The following is a 16,038-nucleotide window of genomic DNA, read 5'->3' on the forward strand; positions in this document are numbered from 1 at the left end:
AGAGTTGAGCTACCTTTGCTTGACATTCGACAATATTAATACCATCACATCCTCCAGCACTAACATCCTTGGAGTTATCATTAAGCAGAAGCTAAAATAGACCAGCCAAGTAAATACAATGATGACAGGAGCATGCCAGAGGTTTGGAATACAGTTGCCAGTGACTCTTTTCCAGACTCCCCATGTCCCACCAGCTCAATAAGGCATAAGCCAAGAGCGTCAGAATCAGATTTATTATCACTGATATGACGAGATATTTGTTGTTTTGAGGCAGCAGTATAGTGCAAAGACATAAAATTACTATAAATTACAAAAGTAAATAAATCATGCAAAAAGAAGGAATAATGAGGTAGTGTTCATGGACCGTTCAGAAATCTGATGGCGGAGGGGAAGAAGCTGTTTCTGAATCGTCGAGTGTGGGTCTTCAGGCTCTTGTACCTCCTCCCCGATGGTAGTAACGAGAAGAGGGCGTGTCCTGGATGGTGAGGGTCCTTAATGATGGAAATAACTTAGTGTGTTGGAAATTCTCCAATAGGACTCGAGAAGCTCAACAACATGAAGGGACAAAACAGGATGCTTAAATAGTAACCTATCCACACTCTTTTCTTCCAGAACCGGTGCAACATGGCTGTGATATTTGCCTCCTATTAGAAACACAGCAGCAATGTAAATAGCTTCTTTGGTAGTACCTCCCAAACCCACAAACTCTATTACTTAGAAGAACGAGGACAGCAACAGCTTGATTCTCTTTCAAGTTACACACCAAATACATCACTGCCTGCCCACTGTCACTGGGTCAAAATCCTGCAGCTCCTTACCCAATAACACTATGGGGTTTAGATACAGACTACAGCAGCACAAGGGGGCTCACCACTACTTCCTTAAGGAGATAGGCAATAAATGCTGATTTTGTCAGTGATGCCCACATCCCAAGAATGAACAGAAAATAATGACCATCAGTAATTGTAGTTTTCTTGATCTCCAATACATTTTTGTTCTAGCTTGGGCATTAATGTTGGTCTTGCCTGTGAAGCCTATGTCCTATGACAGTACAGCTGGTTCTCTAAAATCCAGAAGGGTAGAAAAGAATGCATTGACTTTGAAACTTGGTAGCCTTTCCACACCTTGGAGTGCATTGAGCCTAAAATATTGGATATAAAAATGTTTTAAAAAAGGCCAAAGTAGTTGCGACAAGTTTAGAGATTAGATACATAATATCACAAAAAACCCTTACAAATTTCTATAGATGTACGGTGGAGAGCATTCTGACTGGCTGCATCACAGCCTGGTATGGAGGCTCCAATGCGCAGGATCACAAGGGACTGCAGAATGTTGCAGACTCAATCAGCTCCATCACAGGCACAACGTTCCCCGCCATCGAGGACATCTTCAAGAGATGGTGCCTCAGGAAGGCGGCGTCCATCACTAAGGACCCTCACCACCCGGGACATGCACTTTTCTTGTTACTACCATCGGGGAGGAGGTACAGGAGCCTGAAGACCCACACTCAGCAATTCAGAAACAGCTTCTTCCCCTCCGCCATCAGATTTCTGAATGGTCCATGAACCCATGAATACCACCTCATTATTCCTTTTGTTTTGCACTATTTATTTTTGTAGTTTATAGTAATTTTATGTCTTTGCACTATACTCCTGCTGCAAAACAACAAATTTCATGCCATATAAGTCAGTGATAATAAATCTGATTTTGATTCCTCCCAACAAGCTGCTCTATCTGGATTGTTTTAAATTTGTGCCCACGTTTTGAAAGTCAGAAAAGTTGAGAATGTGAAAATTTGAAAAGAAAGGCTGGCACTCCTGAGATCTTGAGTTTAAATCCCACCTCAGACAATATTGTGACTAAATTCCAGCAATCAAGTCATTTAATGGTTATTTTTTTGTTCTAATTGTGCTTTCTTGTATAATTTTGTATAATTTATGTTGTATATATATATTTTTCTTGTGAAGATTGTGTATCTGATGCTCTGTGCCTGTGATGCTGCCGCAGGTAAGTTTTTCATTGCACCTGTGCACACATGTACTTGTGCATATGACAATAAACTCAACTTTGACTTTGATTTACTTGGAAATTCTCCAAGGAAAATGAAGGCCCACACAGGTTTTCAATGTGTCACCTTTTAGCAAACTTTATTGAAAGTTCAGTGCAATGATACATGGTTAATATTTTATTGGAAATCTTGTTTTCAGGATGTGGTGACACTTACTGCCCATCCCCAACTATCCCACAGCTTGTTCCTACAATAGCTTCTGAGACAACTCCAGAGTCTGTAGAGGGTCAGCCTGGGACTGTGTGGCTATATTCACATGCAGTCCCAAAGTTTGTGTGTTGGGGGTGGGTGGCAGTGGCAAAGTGGGGAGAAGAACACATCTGCACAATCTTTTTGGCAACGGACAGTGACAGCTCTACCATTCTCCTCAACAAGTTTTGCATAGGTTGAATGTTATACCAATAAATGCCTACAATCATACAAATCACAGTACAGAATTTCTTTACTCTGGCCAGCGTTTGGAACCTCCTTTCATTGCAATGACAAAACAAAGCAATTTTGGCCTGATACTTCATCATATGGAGAATGAGATGGGAAATCTTAGGTTATGTCCCATCTTGGTGCAGTACTTATCCAAACATCCCCTTTACTGAACTAATCTATGGCTGTCTGGATATCCCTTCTCAGGGGATTCATCAAGTGGTGAGGTAGAGCTAAGGGACTGTAGTGTGAACTTCCAGAGTGAAAAGCAGGAAACTCCCTTGCTTGGTTTCTTACAGAAGAACTGTTGTTGACTTCTGACTCCTCCCTTCCCCTCAGTCCCTTACATGTTAACTTTTTCCCCATCTGGGGGATAGTTTCCAAATAAGTAATCATCAGAACCCACTTCATACAAACAGAAGATACACTGGTATGAACAAAACAAAAGGCCATTCAACCCATCAATGCTAGCATGCAACAGACCACGTACATTCTATCCCGTCGTGGACTCCAGCCAATTAATCTCAAGAGGATTTTCATTTGGGAAATTCTAAAAGATCCCCTTTTGCTGATTCCCATGGCACTGAGTTCCTCCAATGATCTCTGACTGAATTCACCCCATTGCCTCTAATTCCAAATCATATTGCTAACCAGTCATAGAGTCATACAATCATAGCATGGAAACAGGCCCTACGGCCCAACTCGTTCATGCCGACTATGGTGCCCACCAAGCGAGTCCCACTTTCCCGTGTTTGACCCAAATCCCTCTAAACCTCTTCTATCCATGTACCCATCCAAATGTCTTTTGAATGTGGTTATTCATGGCTTCATGAGGAAGTTACCCGATAGCTGAGTTAAGGCCTTGGCCCATTTTTACACTTCCGCCCTCAACGTTTCTCATTTGCCAGTCTTCCATGAGGTCAGTTGTTTCAGATTTCACGTTGTGTCATGGTGTTGGTTAACCACTACATTCACATCATTAGCAGTTCTATGTTACCCATGACTTGGGCATCTCTATAACTTCCCTCCATTAAATTGGTCTTCATCTGACACTTCCAACTGATGGCAGCATCAGATTTAGAACAGGCCAACAATGCACCCACAAAATCCATGGCATCACACCCATATTGCACCATTATATATACTGATGAATTCATATTAAGCATTTATTTTTAACATCTGGATGACATTCTCTGGTGGATGAAAGGATACCTAGTTTGAGCCTACATGGCATACTCCCTACATCACTATCATGCACAGCAGTAAGATGTGATGTGCCCCCAGCCACTGCCGAGGTTATGTAGTCAGCTGGCATATACACCAGGTCCGTTACACAGAGAGGCTTGCTCAGGTTAACCTTCCGCACAACACTGTTTGCCTGAGCACCACTGGTTGGCAGGTACCTGACATTTGCTTTCTTCCATTATATTCAGCTCATCTGACACTGCTGGTCCGATGTTGTGGTTCTCCACTGAATGGTAGCATAGTCTCCACAAAGTGCCTTGGGATAATTTGTCATGTTAAGGTTGTTATTTAAGTGCAAGTCATTGTTGTGCTTGTGGTTTGCTTAATAACATTTAGTCTGAGGTCTGACCAAAATGATTCCACTGCTGTGTAAACAGATCTAAATAATGTGCTCACTGATCAGTTTTTTTTTCATTTGTCCACAGGATGTGTGTGTTGCTGACAAGACCAGCAATACCTCCTGTCTCAAAGTGGCCCTTGAACTGAATGACCCATAATGGTGATTCTGGAATCACATACACCCAGACTGTGTAAGCACGCTTGCCCTCATTAGATGGGGCATTGAATACAAGAATTGGGACATCATGTGTTGAGTTCAAGAGCCGCGAGGTAATGTTGCAGCTCGATAAAACTCTGGTTAGACCACACTTAGAGTACTGTGTTCTGGCCACCTCATTATAGAAAGGATGTGGAAGCTTTAGAGATGGTGCAGAGGAGATTTACCAGGATGCTGCCTGGATTTGAGAACACGTCTCATGAGGAAAGGTTGAGCGAGCTAGGGCTTTTCTCTTTGGAGTGTAGGAGGATGAGAGGCGACTTCATAGAGGTGTATAAGATTATGAGAGGCATAGATAGAGTGGACAGCCAGCACCTTTTCCCCAGGGCGGCAATGGCCAATACCAGAGGACATCCATTTAAGGTGAGTGGAGGAAGGTTTAGGGGAGATGTCAGTAGGTTTTTTTACACAGAGAGTGGTGGGTGCCTGGAATGCACTGCTGCGGGCGGTGGTAGAGGCTGATACCATAGGGACACTTAAGAGGTAGGCACATGGACGTAAGAAAAATGAAGGGTTATGGGCTGTGTAGGAGGGAAAGGTTAGATTGATTGTGGAGTAGGTTTATATAGGTCAGCACAACATTGTGGGCCATAGGGCCTCTACTGTACTGTGCTGTTCTATGTTCTATGTTGCAGCTATGAGACCGCATCTGGATTATTGTGTGCAGTTCTGGTTGTCATTCTATAGGATGGATGTGATTAAACTAGAGAGGGTGCAGTAAAGATTCACAAAGATGTTGCCGGCACCGAGGGCTTGAGTTATGAGGAGAGGCTGGACAGGCTGGGAATGTTTCCTCTGGAGCGAAGGAGGCTGAGGGGTGACCTTATGGAAGTTTATAAAATCATGAGGGCACAGATAAGGTGGATAGTCACAATCTTCTTCCAAGGGGAGGGGAATCTAAAACTAGAGGGCATAGGTTTAAGGTGAGAGGGGAAAGATATATAGACAACCTAAGGGGCAAGATTTTCACATAGAGGGTGGTTGGTATATGAAACAAGCTGCCAGAGGAAGTGGTAGAGGCGGGTGCAACTACAACTTTTAAAAGACATTTGGATAGGTTCATGGTGTTGGTGTTTTAAGTAGTTTTTTTTAACATGTATTGTGTTTAATACACCTCAAGTGGCTGCACGAGGAATGGCCCCTTCTTAGCTTATTGGTTTGTCCATCAGGTGAATGCGTGTTTTGTCACGGGTATCTAATAGGTTTTCTGATTGGACTATTGTTAGCTAAGGAGTACCTCTTATCTCAAGTATAAAAGGTGTTGTTTTTTTGTTAATCGCTCTCTTCCCCACCCCTGGCCCTAGCTCATTTTTAGTTCCTTCGTCCCGGCTCATCTCCCAGTAGTAAAGCTAGTGCCATGTTCTCTGTGACTGTTTCTTTGTTTTAAACTTTTCCAATAAAACTTTGTGAAGCACCACGTTGTTTTCAACTCATTCTTGGACTCCTGAAAGAACCTGCAGATTTGAAAATAACCGGATCCAACAATGAATAAGAAAGGTTTAAGAGGGATATGGGTCAAATGCAGGCAAATGGGATTAGTTCAGGAAGGCACCTTGGTCAGCATGGATTAGTTGGGCCAAAGGGCCTATTTCCATGCCATATAATTCTATGATTCTTTGACAGCAAATCTCCTTCCCTGAAGTGAATCAGGATGGGATCTGAACCCCCAGGTCACTTGATCTACAGTCCAAGCCTCTGTATCTTACTTCAGTAATCTAACCACGATATAAACAAAAAAACTTTGTCAAAAATCAAAACACTGCAGATGCTAGAAACCTGAAATAAAAACAGAAATTGCTGGAAACACTCAGCATGTCAGGCAGCATTGGTGGAAACAGAAACAGCGTTAATGTTTCAGATCGAATACTCTTTGTCAGCATGAAGGCTCTTCGACTTGAAATGTTAACCTTGTTTCTCTTTCCACAGATGCTGCCTGACTTTGAGTATTGCCAATAATTTCTCTGTTATACCTATAGAGGGTGGAAGTCTGAAAACTAGTTCTAACGAACAGCTGTAGAACTAAACATTAACACTGTTTCTCTCAACAGATGCTGACTGACCTGCTGAGTGCTTCACTTCAGATTTCTATCATCTCAGTTTTTTTAGATTTTCATCGACGTCACCCTACCCCGCACGAGTGCTCAAACCTTTCAACTGTGTTCTAGATTATCATAGCAGATGGTCCTCTGATCCTTCATCCACTAGTCTATGTATTAAATGTAAACAAGACGTTCAAAACTCACATCTGTCTCACCCAAGCTTCACAGATAGTCATTTTCCAACAAGAGCCACTGATAATGATCAGCAGTAAGTTGTCCAGCTGATCTTCCCTCTTCCTGGTGCTGAGACAGATTTAATTACCCCAAATGTCATTTTACCACCACTGTTTGTCATTTACCACACAAAAAATAATTCCCATCTTTCTTCTCATGTTGCAATAAAAACTGCCCATTATCTAACAATAACTGCAGGCAGTGGTCATTTCTATGAGCAACACAGATAACTCACCCTGTCCCCTGATCTCACTGGCCTCAAAGGACTTTGTAGTCACACCCTGACCCTGCCTCAGAGTCCATGTAAAATTTATGGCTCAAGCTTACAAGGAAACAGCAGAAACAAAGTCAGATATTATCACTGCACTGTTATACACTGGTGAACTGACCTGTTTGCCAATTCCCTCTGTAAATTTCAATCAGCAACCATTGCATTGTAAAAAGAAAATAAAACCAGCAGATGTTGGAAATCTGAAATAAAAACAGACAATGCTGGAAAAACTCAGTAGGTCAGGCAGCATCTGCGGGAAGTGAAACAGCTAAGGTTTCAGGTTGTAGATTCTTTATCAGAGTACCAGGAGTAGGCCATTCATTCTTTCAGCCAGTTCTGTTCAACCTCATCTTCCCTCAATCCACTGATCTGACAAGCGCAGTAAAACTCTGATGGTCCGGCACACATGGAACTTTGGTGATACCGGACTGGCAGATTTTCTTGACTATTGGATGTCATTTCTATTAATGCCTCAACACTTTCTTAAGATGTTCCTCAGTATAATAATGAATTTCCCAGTGAACCAGGGAGGTTGAAAGGGAGTGTGGGAGCCAGGACTCTGGTGCGTGGAACGGGAGCGTGGGAAATAGGGCTCAGGTGGCTGTTTAGGAAGTATGGGGATCTCTAGCTGGTGGGTCAGAAGCCGAAAAATCAGAATTTCCATATAATCAGACAGCAGATTATTGTTTTACTCAAAAGTCCCAAATCTCACAGTATTCACAGCCTTTTGAGGGAGAGTTCCAGAATTCCCCTTCAATTTGTGTAAAAAAAATCCTTCAGCTTTCTTTTTGAAATAGTCAGACTCCAATTTTATGTACATGCCCTCTTGTTTCACTCTGTCAGAGGGAAGAATTTCTCTTTATCCATCCCATTGCAAATCCTTTTACCTCAGCTCAATCAGATGTTCAGTTTTGTATGACCACGGATATGCAAACAAGCTAGCTACACAGTGTGACTCTGTAAGCTCAAAATTACCCTACAAAGCTCTGTTGATTGCTGCTTTGAATTGGATATTATAAACAGAATCAAAGAACTTCAAAAAACATTTGCATCTTATGAGGGTAAATTGATGACTGAATACTGGCAGGATTTCAGGTTTCCTCTGGATTTTGTTTATTGAATGAGGTGCTGCATTTTATTTGCGGGTTAATTCCCTTTCTAAGCACCCTGTCAGAACTGTAGCTTTGGCCGTGTTTACACCATCTCCACTTCACCTCCATTCATAGTCCATGTGGAACTAAGCAGGAAGTTGGAGTGTGAATGAAACAATGTGGAGGAAATCAGGTAATAGTTGACTTAAATTAACCACGCTTCCTGGAAAGCCTTGCACTTCCCTGCAGCTAAAAATATTAACAAGTTAAAAGGGCCATTGTTGCCACAGTTACACAACAGCATAACTCTCTACCTCTCAATCTATGGAAAGCGGGCACAATGAGGGGATGCTTCATTATGGTGTATTAACCCCCCCCCACTCCACTTCCCTCCCTCGAAATGCTCTCCCCTACCCCTACTTTGTCAAAACAAGGAGCTGTTTTGGAGGGGACCATGTTTATGTATCTTCATGGAACTGCAGCACTAGGCTCAGGATTTCCTTTCTGTGTAAACTGTTTGAGAGTCGTGCAAACCTGCAGATGACTGACATTCTTGAGAAAAGACTCAGCATTCAACATCCAGAGGTCATATTATTCGGATGGCCCCACTTGTTGTGATATCCCTGCCTTCAGACAAATGGTCCAATGAACATTGAATGGGATGCCTATCCTCCCAACTTACCCCTGATTTCATTCATATTATTAAACCCACAATGGCCACGTGGGTGTGGTACAAGATGTAGTGCCATCTCATGGTAATGCTGCAAGTGTGAGCGAGCATCAGGCATTTCCCAGTCAATGGATGTTGCCAAGATGGAGGATGGCCACATTGTAGGCTTGTGAATAGCTCAGAAACGGCCTTTTAGCCTGAGTCACCAAGAAGCTACAGGACATGACAAGGATAATTTTGAACAAGGGCAAGCTGCTGGCAAATGGTGCCAGTGGTCACTGGTTTCTTGGCCTCTGCAGCAGTGTTCTCTGACCACCATTAAATTAGTCTGGATGAGAGCAATAATTGACAACATGTCCTCCTCAGGTTACGGCAGGGTTCTGTTCCTGTGAACTGTTCGTAAACTGGACAGTTCAGCAAGTCGGAAATGCAGCCGAGAACTGAGTTCCCACCCGGCAGAAGGTGCCTGCAGCCCCGCAGCAGCCGGCAAATCCATCCCGCCGGTCTCCCAAACGCTCGCTCGTATATGTGGGCTGCACATAAGTGAGGCGTTCATAACCTGTGGAGGACCTGTATATGGTACTCCCAGCTCACGTTTCTGTGCATTGGTAACTCTCGCAAGCCCACTTGACCTGTGGGTATCATCACACCAACTGTCCACAAACCCCTTACTCCCACAGCCCAATGAAATAACATCAATCTATCATTTGTCCCAAACTCCATTTCTGTTCAAAAGGGGAGAGAGCAACAATGCACTTCTTACATTATCACCTTATTCTAATGAAGGACCGTGCACAAGACAAGTGAGAGAAAGCACTTACGTTATTGGGATCAAATTGCAGAGGATGAGGACATCTCTTGGGTCCTGACCAAAAAAGAGCTCCTGAGGTTGTAACCTGGAACAAGATTATGGCCACCATCAGTTGAAGTCTAACACAGACAAGCTCAATTCATTCAAGTTACTCTGGTGTAAGGGTAACTGCTGGCCTTCAACATTTCATACTTAGAGAATGGAACAAGCCTTTGATATCCAGACCCCAGTGCCAAATCTTATCATTTAATCTCTAAAGTAAAAACAAGCTCCAAGATGTTTATGTTTTTCTACACATCGATTGTGCCTATGAAGCATTTCAGGGTGAGGGTGAATAGACCATCACTTCTTAAAGCTCAAGACTGCTAAACAAAATGGAATTTGAGGAAGAAATAAGTTTTAACTCTGCAATGAACAAAGCAACTTGCATTTAAATAGCACCTCTCATGAATCCCTATAGTGTTTTATAGCAACATGTATTTTTGAATCGTGGCCATCTTTGCATTGAGGAAAATATATCGTACAAACTCTGAAAATGGTTCTGGACACCTGTGAACTTGTAGCATGCAATTAGGAATTTCTTATCATCTCTGATAATAAAGGCACAAATCTCTCCGAGCACTGATCCTGGTAAGTGAAAAATTCCCATTTTATAAGATAAGATTTCTTTATTAGTCACATGTACATCGAAACACACAGTGAAATGCATCTTTTGCGTAGAGTGTTCTGGGGGGCAGCCTGCAAGTGTCGCCATGCTTCTGGCGCCAACATAGCATGCCCACAACTTCCTAACCCGTATGTCTTTGAAATGTGGGAGGAAACCGAGGCATCCAGAGGAAATCCATGCAGACATGGGGAGAACGTACAAACTCCTTACAGACAGCGGCCGGAATTGAACCCGGGTCGCTGGCGCTGCAATAGCATTACGCTAACCGCTACACTACCGTGCCTGCCCCTTGACAGATCTATCTGAGTACTGCAAGACTCTAGGGCATTCAACAAAATAAAAGGGCTACACTCTGGATGACTGTAGGTTTTATGGTGAGTGCTTGCGAACCTGTGGCTCATCAGGCAGTACTCTTGCCTTCCATTCCAATGTGGGTTCAAGTCCCACACCAGAAACCCGAGTACTAAGATCTAGGCTCACATCCAGAACCACGAGGGTGTGCGGCCCTGCCTTTTAGATGAGATGTTTAATGGAGGGTCTGTCTGCTGTCACAGGAATGAAATAAATTCAAGCAAGAGTGGTCCTTTCGGGTCCATGTGCCCTTTTCACCATTCTGTCCGATGACGGCTGATCTGTTACCTCAGTGCCATTTTCCTGCACCAACCCCACATTCCCTGATTCCCTTAACATTCAAGAATCTATCAACCTCTGATTGAATATACTCAGTGACTGAATGACTCCATATCACTCTTGGGCAGTGAATTACAAAGGTATACCACCTCAGGGAGAAGATATTGCTCCTCATCTCAGTCCTGATTGGCTAACTCCTCATTTCAATACTTTAATCCCTTTTTCCAGACACCCTCTGGGCACAATAGGATTGGTTAGAGAGATTGGGGCTTTGCTGTCAGAGAAATTGACAAAAAGGCCCAAAATACAATGTCAAGAGGCAGTGCACTCTTAAGGGCAAGACCCTTAACAGTGTTGAAGAGCAGAGAGACCTTGGGGTGCAAGTCCATGACTCATTGAAAGAGGCTACACAGGCAGACCAGGTGGTTAAGAAGGCTTATGGAATGCTTGCATTTATTAATCAGGGTATTGAGCATAGGAGTCAAGAAGTTATGATGCATCTCTATTGAACTCTGGTTAGGCCGCACTTAGAGGATTGCATCCAATTCTGGTCACCTCACTATAGGAAGGATGTCGAGACTTTAGAGAGGGTGCAGAGGAGGTTTACCAGGATGCTGCCTGGATTAGAGGGCATGTGCTATCAGGAGAGGTTGGTCAAACTTGGGTTCTTTTCTCTGGAGCAGTGGAGGCTGAGGGGTGATCTGTTGGAAGTGTATAAAATTATGAGGGGCATAGATAGGATGGACAAGCAATACCTTTTTCCCATTATTGAGCATGCATTTAAGGTGAGAGGGGGTAGGTTCAGAACAGACATGAGGGGCCTACGTTTTTTACTGAGAGACTGGTGGATGCCTGGAATGCGTTGCCTGATAGGGTGGTGGAGGCAAATTCATTGGGGGCATTTAAGAGGGGCTTGGATAGGCACATGAATGAGAGGAAAATGGAGGGATATCGGCATTCTGTAGGGTAGGAGGGAATAGCACAACATTGTGGGCCGAAGGGCCTGTTCTGTGCTGTACTGTTCTACGTTCTATGTACTTACTTAACACTTTCCTACATTGCACAAATCTCAAGGACTAATTCCAGAGTTCATAAGGAAGATGTAAGAGATCCAATGCCATTTGGTTGGATGAGGGTAATTCTCCCTTGGTATCTGGGGCAGAATCAGAATCAGGTTTATTATCACTGACATATGTCATGAAATTTGTTGTTTTGTGGCAGCAGTACAGTGCAAGACATAAAGATGTAAAAATTACCATAAGTTATAAAAATATATAAATAGTGCAAAAGAGGAATAATGAGGTTCACGGCTTCATGGATAATTCAGAAATCTGATGGCGAAGGGGAAGAAGCTGTTCCTGAAACATTGAGTGTGGGTCTTCAGGCTCCTGTACCTCCTCCCCAATGGTAGTCACGTGAAGAGGACATGTCCCAGGTGGTGAGGGTCCTTAATGATGGATGCCACTTTCTTGAGGCACCGCCCCTTGAAGATGTCCTCGATGGTGGGGAGGGTTGTGCCTGTGATGAAGCTGGCTGAGTCTACAACCCCCTGCAGCCTCTTTTGATCCTGCACATTGGAGCCTCCATGCCAGGTGGTGATATAACCAGTCAGAATATTTGCCACTGTATATCTATAGAAATAGTCTTTGGTGACATACCAAATCTCCTCAAACTCCTAATGAAGTGGAGCCGCAGGTGTGCCTTCTTTGTGATTGGATCAACGTGTTAGGTATTATTTATCCCTCAAACAATATATTTGAAACTGATTCTCTGGTCAGTTTGCCGTACACACAATAATTGCCGCTCTTCCTAGACTGCAAAAGTGACTGATGGAAAAGATCCCATGTAAATGGAAGCTTTTCTTTTCTTTCTCCAGTAACCTTGCCTCAAGGACTGTCTTTTGAATCGAAGCTGAGCCAAAAGGTATACACTGAGTACTTCACCACAGGGAGCTTCACAACAAAGTTTTGTACCAGTTCTACCCAATGACATGTGCATAGAAAAGGTTTAGAGGGATATGGGCCAAACACAGGCAAATGGGACTAGCTCAGGTAGGCACTTTGGTTGGCAAGGATGAGTTTGGCTGAAGGGCATGTTTCCGTGCAGATGTCCTATCAACAGCACCCCCCACCCCACCACATACCTGGATCCACCTATCATCTGCCGGCTCTTGCTCCACCCCTTCCCTCCAGCTTTTTATATTGGCTATCTCCCTCTCTTTCAGTCCAGTTGAAGGGTCTGGATCTGAAATGTCGACTGTCCATTTTCCTCCATAGATGCTGCCTGACTTGCCGAGTTCCTTCAGCATCTTGTGTGTTGCTCCAGGTTCCAGCATCTGCAGTCTCTTGTGCCTCCAAGGGCAGTTAAGGGTGGGTGATAAATGCCGGCCTTTCCAGTGATCAAATATCCCAGGACTTTGAGAAGAATTATAGCACAGATTAAAGCAACACACGAAATTAGTGATTTTGGACAGGATAGAACTTTGTTACTCATTTCTCAAACCCAAGTGGGTATCAGGACAGTATTACCATTTCCCCTTTAAATGGTTTTAGGTTAAGAGACCATTGCAATTAAGACGCAGACTAATGAATGTTGATTGATCAGTCACTCAGGTCTAAGATTGCTTTCAGTATATGAGATGAATATCACTGGCAAAACTAATTACTACTTACAAGATCAAAACATATTGCAGAACAGATTGTCATAAGGCAGCTAAACAAACACCAAACAAGGATGATATTGAATCATGCTAAAAGCCTGCATTCTTAAAGCAGTATGGTACAGCAAGCATCCCTGGACATATTTTAGTAGAACAGGAGAGATGATTAAAGCTCTTGGCTATATCTTTCTCTTTCATCTGTTCTCAGACCCTGACACACTCCTCTAACAATATATGGGTAGAGATAGCATCTTGATTCTCAGTGTTATTTACCATTCATGGTGTTGCTATTCAAGCAGGTGGCCACTCAAACATTTTTGAATCAGGCTTGGTAAATAGGCATCTATTCAGAGTCTGAGTCTCACCACGATGGACTGATGTTAAACGTTCAGAAGGAATTCCCATATTTTTTTCCCCCTGCCTAACTTGGAAGAGTTACAGGCAGAACAAGCTACTGGGCAGATGTGGGTGTAAGTCCTACTGATGAGCAGAATTAAATTCTCAACTAGGTCTGCAGTGGAATAAGTTTAGGGCATTAACTTAGCACAAAGCAATAAGGTCAAGAACAACATAATGAGTGAGAATTATTTTCAAAATACAACAAGGAAACAGGCCATTCGGTCCAACTGGTTGATGATGGTTTTTATGCTCCCACCTCTCTTGATCTAATCCTAATCAGCATGAGTTTCCCGGAGACACGAGAGAGTGGAAACCTGGAGCAACACACACAAAATGCTGGAGGAACTCAGTAGGTCAGGCAGCATCTATGGAGGGAACTGGACAGCCAACATTTTGGGCCGAGACCCTTCATTGGGACTGGAAAGGAGGAGGGTAGGGGGAGGGGGAGGAGTACCTGCAGGCAGGTGATAGGTGAGGGGGGGAAGGCAGGTAGGTGGGGGGTGGGGGTTAAAGGGAAAGATGTGAGAAGTTGGGAGGTGATGGGTGGAAGAGGCAAAAGGCTGAAGAAGAAAGAATCTGATAGGAGAGGGCAGTGGACCATGGAGTAAAGGGAAGGAGGTGGGCAGGTTGTGAGGGCGGGGGAGGAGAAAGAGAAGGGGCGAAGCCTTTCCTCCATGTTTTCATCTAACTTCCCCTTGAACGCTTCTATGCTACCTGCCTTGCTTAAGCCTGGCACACACAATTGGATTTATTTTATATTTACAACTGGTAGTGAAACACATTCTCCACTTCCAGGCTCCTTCAGAATTCTAGGAGCTCCAAATAGCTAATCAGACTCCCCTTTATTGGACGGGTAGTATGACGAACCATTTATTTTAGCAGCACCTTTCATTGAATGAATCCCTCGAAGGTTGAATTTGTAGGGATGTTAATGGATAGATTTTGGAGAAACTTTTAAGGCATGTGGACAGGTTCAAAGATTTTGGAAACTCCCCTGTAACTAACCAATTCCGGCAGCCATCTCGATTACACGTCCTTCCCACCATGTGAGGACTCCATTCCATTTTCCCAATTTCTCCCCTCCATTGTATCTGCTCTGATGGCAGTACTTTCCACACAAGTGTCTTTAAAGTGTATTCCTTTTCCGTTAACTGGTACCGGCATTGGCTTACCATTGTCATGTGTACCAAGACACAATGAAAAACTTTGTTTGTGTGCTATCCAGGCAGATCATGCCATACATAAGTTCATTGAACTTATCCTATCTGGATGTATCATGGCTTGGTACGGCAACTGCTCTGCCCAGGACCGCAAGAAACTGCAGAGAGCTGTGGACACAGCCCAGCACATCACGGACACCAGCCTCCCCTTCTTGGACCTCTCATTGTCTCGGTGAAGCAGCCAGCATAATCAAAGACTCCACCTACCCGGGACATTCTCTCTTCTGTCCTCTTCCATCAAGTAGAAGATACAGGAGCCTGAGGTCACGTACCACCAGACTTAAGGACAGCTTCTACCCCACTGTGATAAGACTATTGAACGGTTCCCTTATACAATGGAATGGACTATGACCTCACGATCTACCTTGTTGTGACCTTGCACCTTATTGCACTGTACTTTCTCTGTAGCTGTGACACTTCACTCTGTACTGTTATTGTTTTTACCTGTACTACATCAATGCACTCTGTACTAACTCAATGTAACTGCACTATGTAATGAATTGTCCTGTACGATCGGTTTGTAAGACAAGCTTTTCACTGTACCTCGGTACAAGTGACAATAATAAACCAATACCAGTACCAATACCATTGAGGTAGAGAAAAGAAAACAGGATGCAGAATATAGTGTTGCAGCTACAGAGAAAGTGTGGCTTTCTCTCTATTGTAGCTGACAGGGTTCTCATCCACGTCTCCTCTGTCTCCTACACTTCTGCTCTCACTCCTTCTTCTCCCATCAGATAAGGATAAGGTTCCTCTCATCCTTACCCTCTGCCCCACCTGCCTCCACAATCAACGGATCATCTTCCACGATTTTCACCACCTCAATCAGCATTCCATCACCAGATGCATCTTCCCCAACCCTCCCTACTTAGCAAGCTGAAGGAACTATTGCCTCTGTAACTCCTTGATCTATCCCTAGCAACCATGCATTTCCCTTCTCATGGCACTTTTCCATTCAACTGGTTGAGATGTAACACCTACACCTTTACCTCTTCCCTTCCCACCATCCAGAGTCCCAAAAAAGTCCTTCAAGGTGAAGCAGTAGTTCAATCCCACTT

At 43.6% G+C, this 16,038-nt stretch overlaps 1 protein-coding gene across 3 annotated transcripts in view; it reads right to left on the reverse strand.

Moving 5' to 3' along the window:
* LOC127571393 (ubiquitin-like modifier-activating enzyme 1) overlaps positions 1-16,038 on the reverse strand; it is a 258,873-nt gene that overhangs the window by 131,007 nt on the left and 111,828 nt on the right. For all 3 annotated transcript variants that reach the window (XM_052017709.1, XM_052017710.1, XM_052017711.1), the window contains exon 18: positions 9,416-9,490. In XM_052017709.1, the coding sequence (XP_051873669.1) occupies positions 9,416-9,490 (75 nt within the window). The remainder of the gene's footprint in view (positions 1-9,415; positions 9,491-16,038) is intronic.

Source organism: Pristis pectinata, chromosome 6 (assembly GCF_009764475.1).
Source record: "Pristis pectinata isolate sPriPec2 chromosome 6, sPriPec2.1.pri, whole genome shotgun sequence".
Taxonomy (NCBI): Eukaryota; Metazoa; Chordata; class Chondrichthyes; order Rhinopristiformes; family Pristidae; genus Pristis; species Pristis pectinata.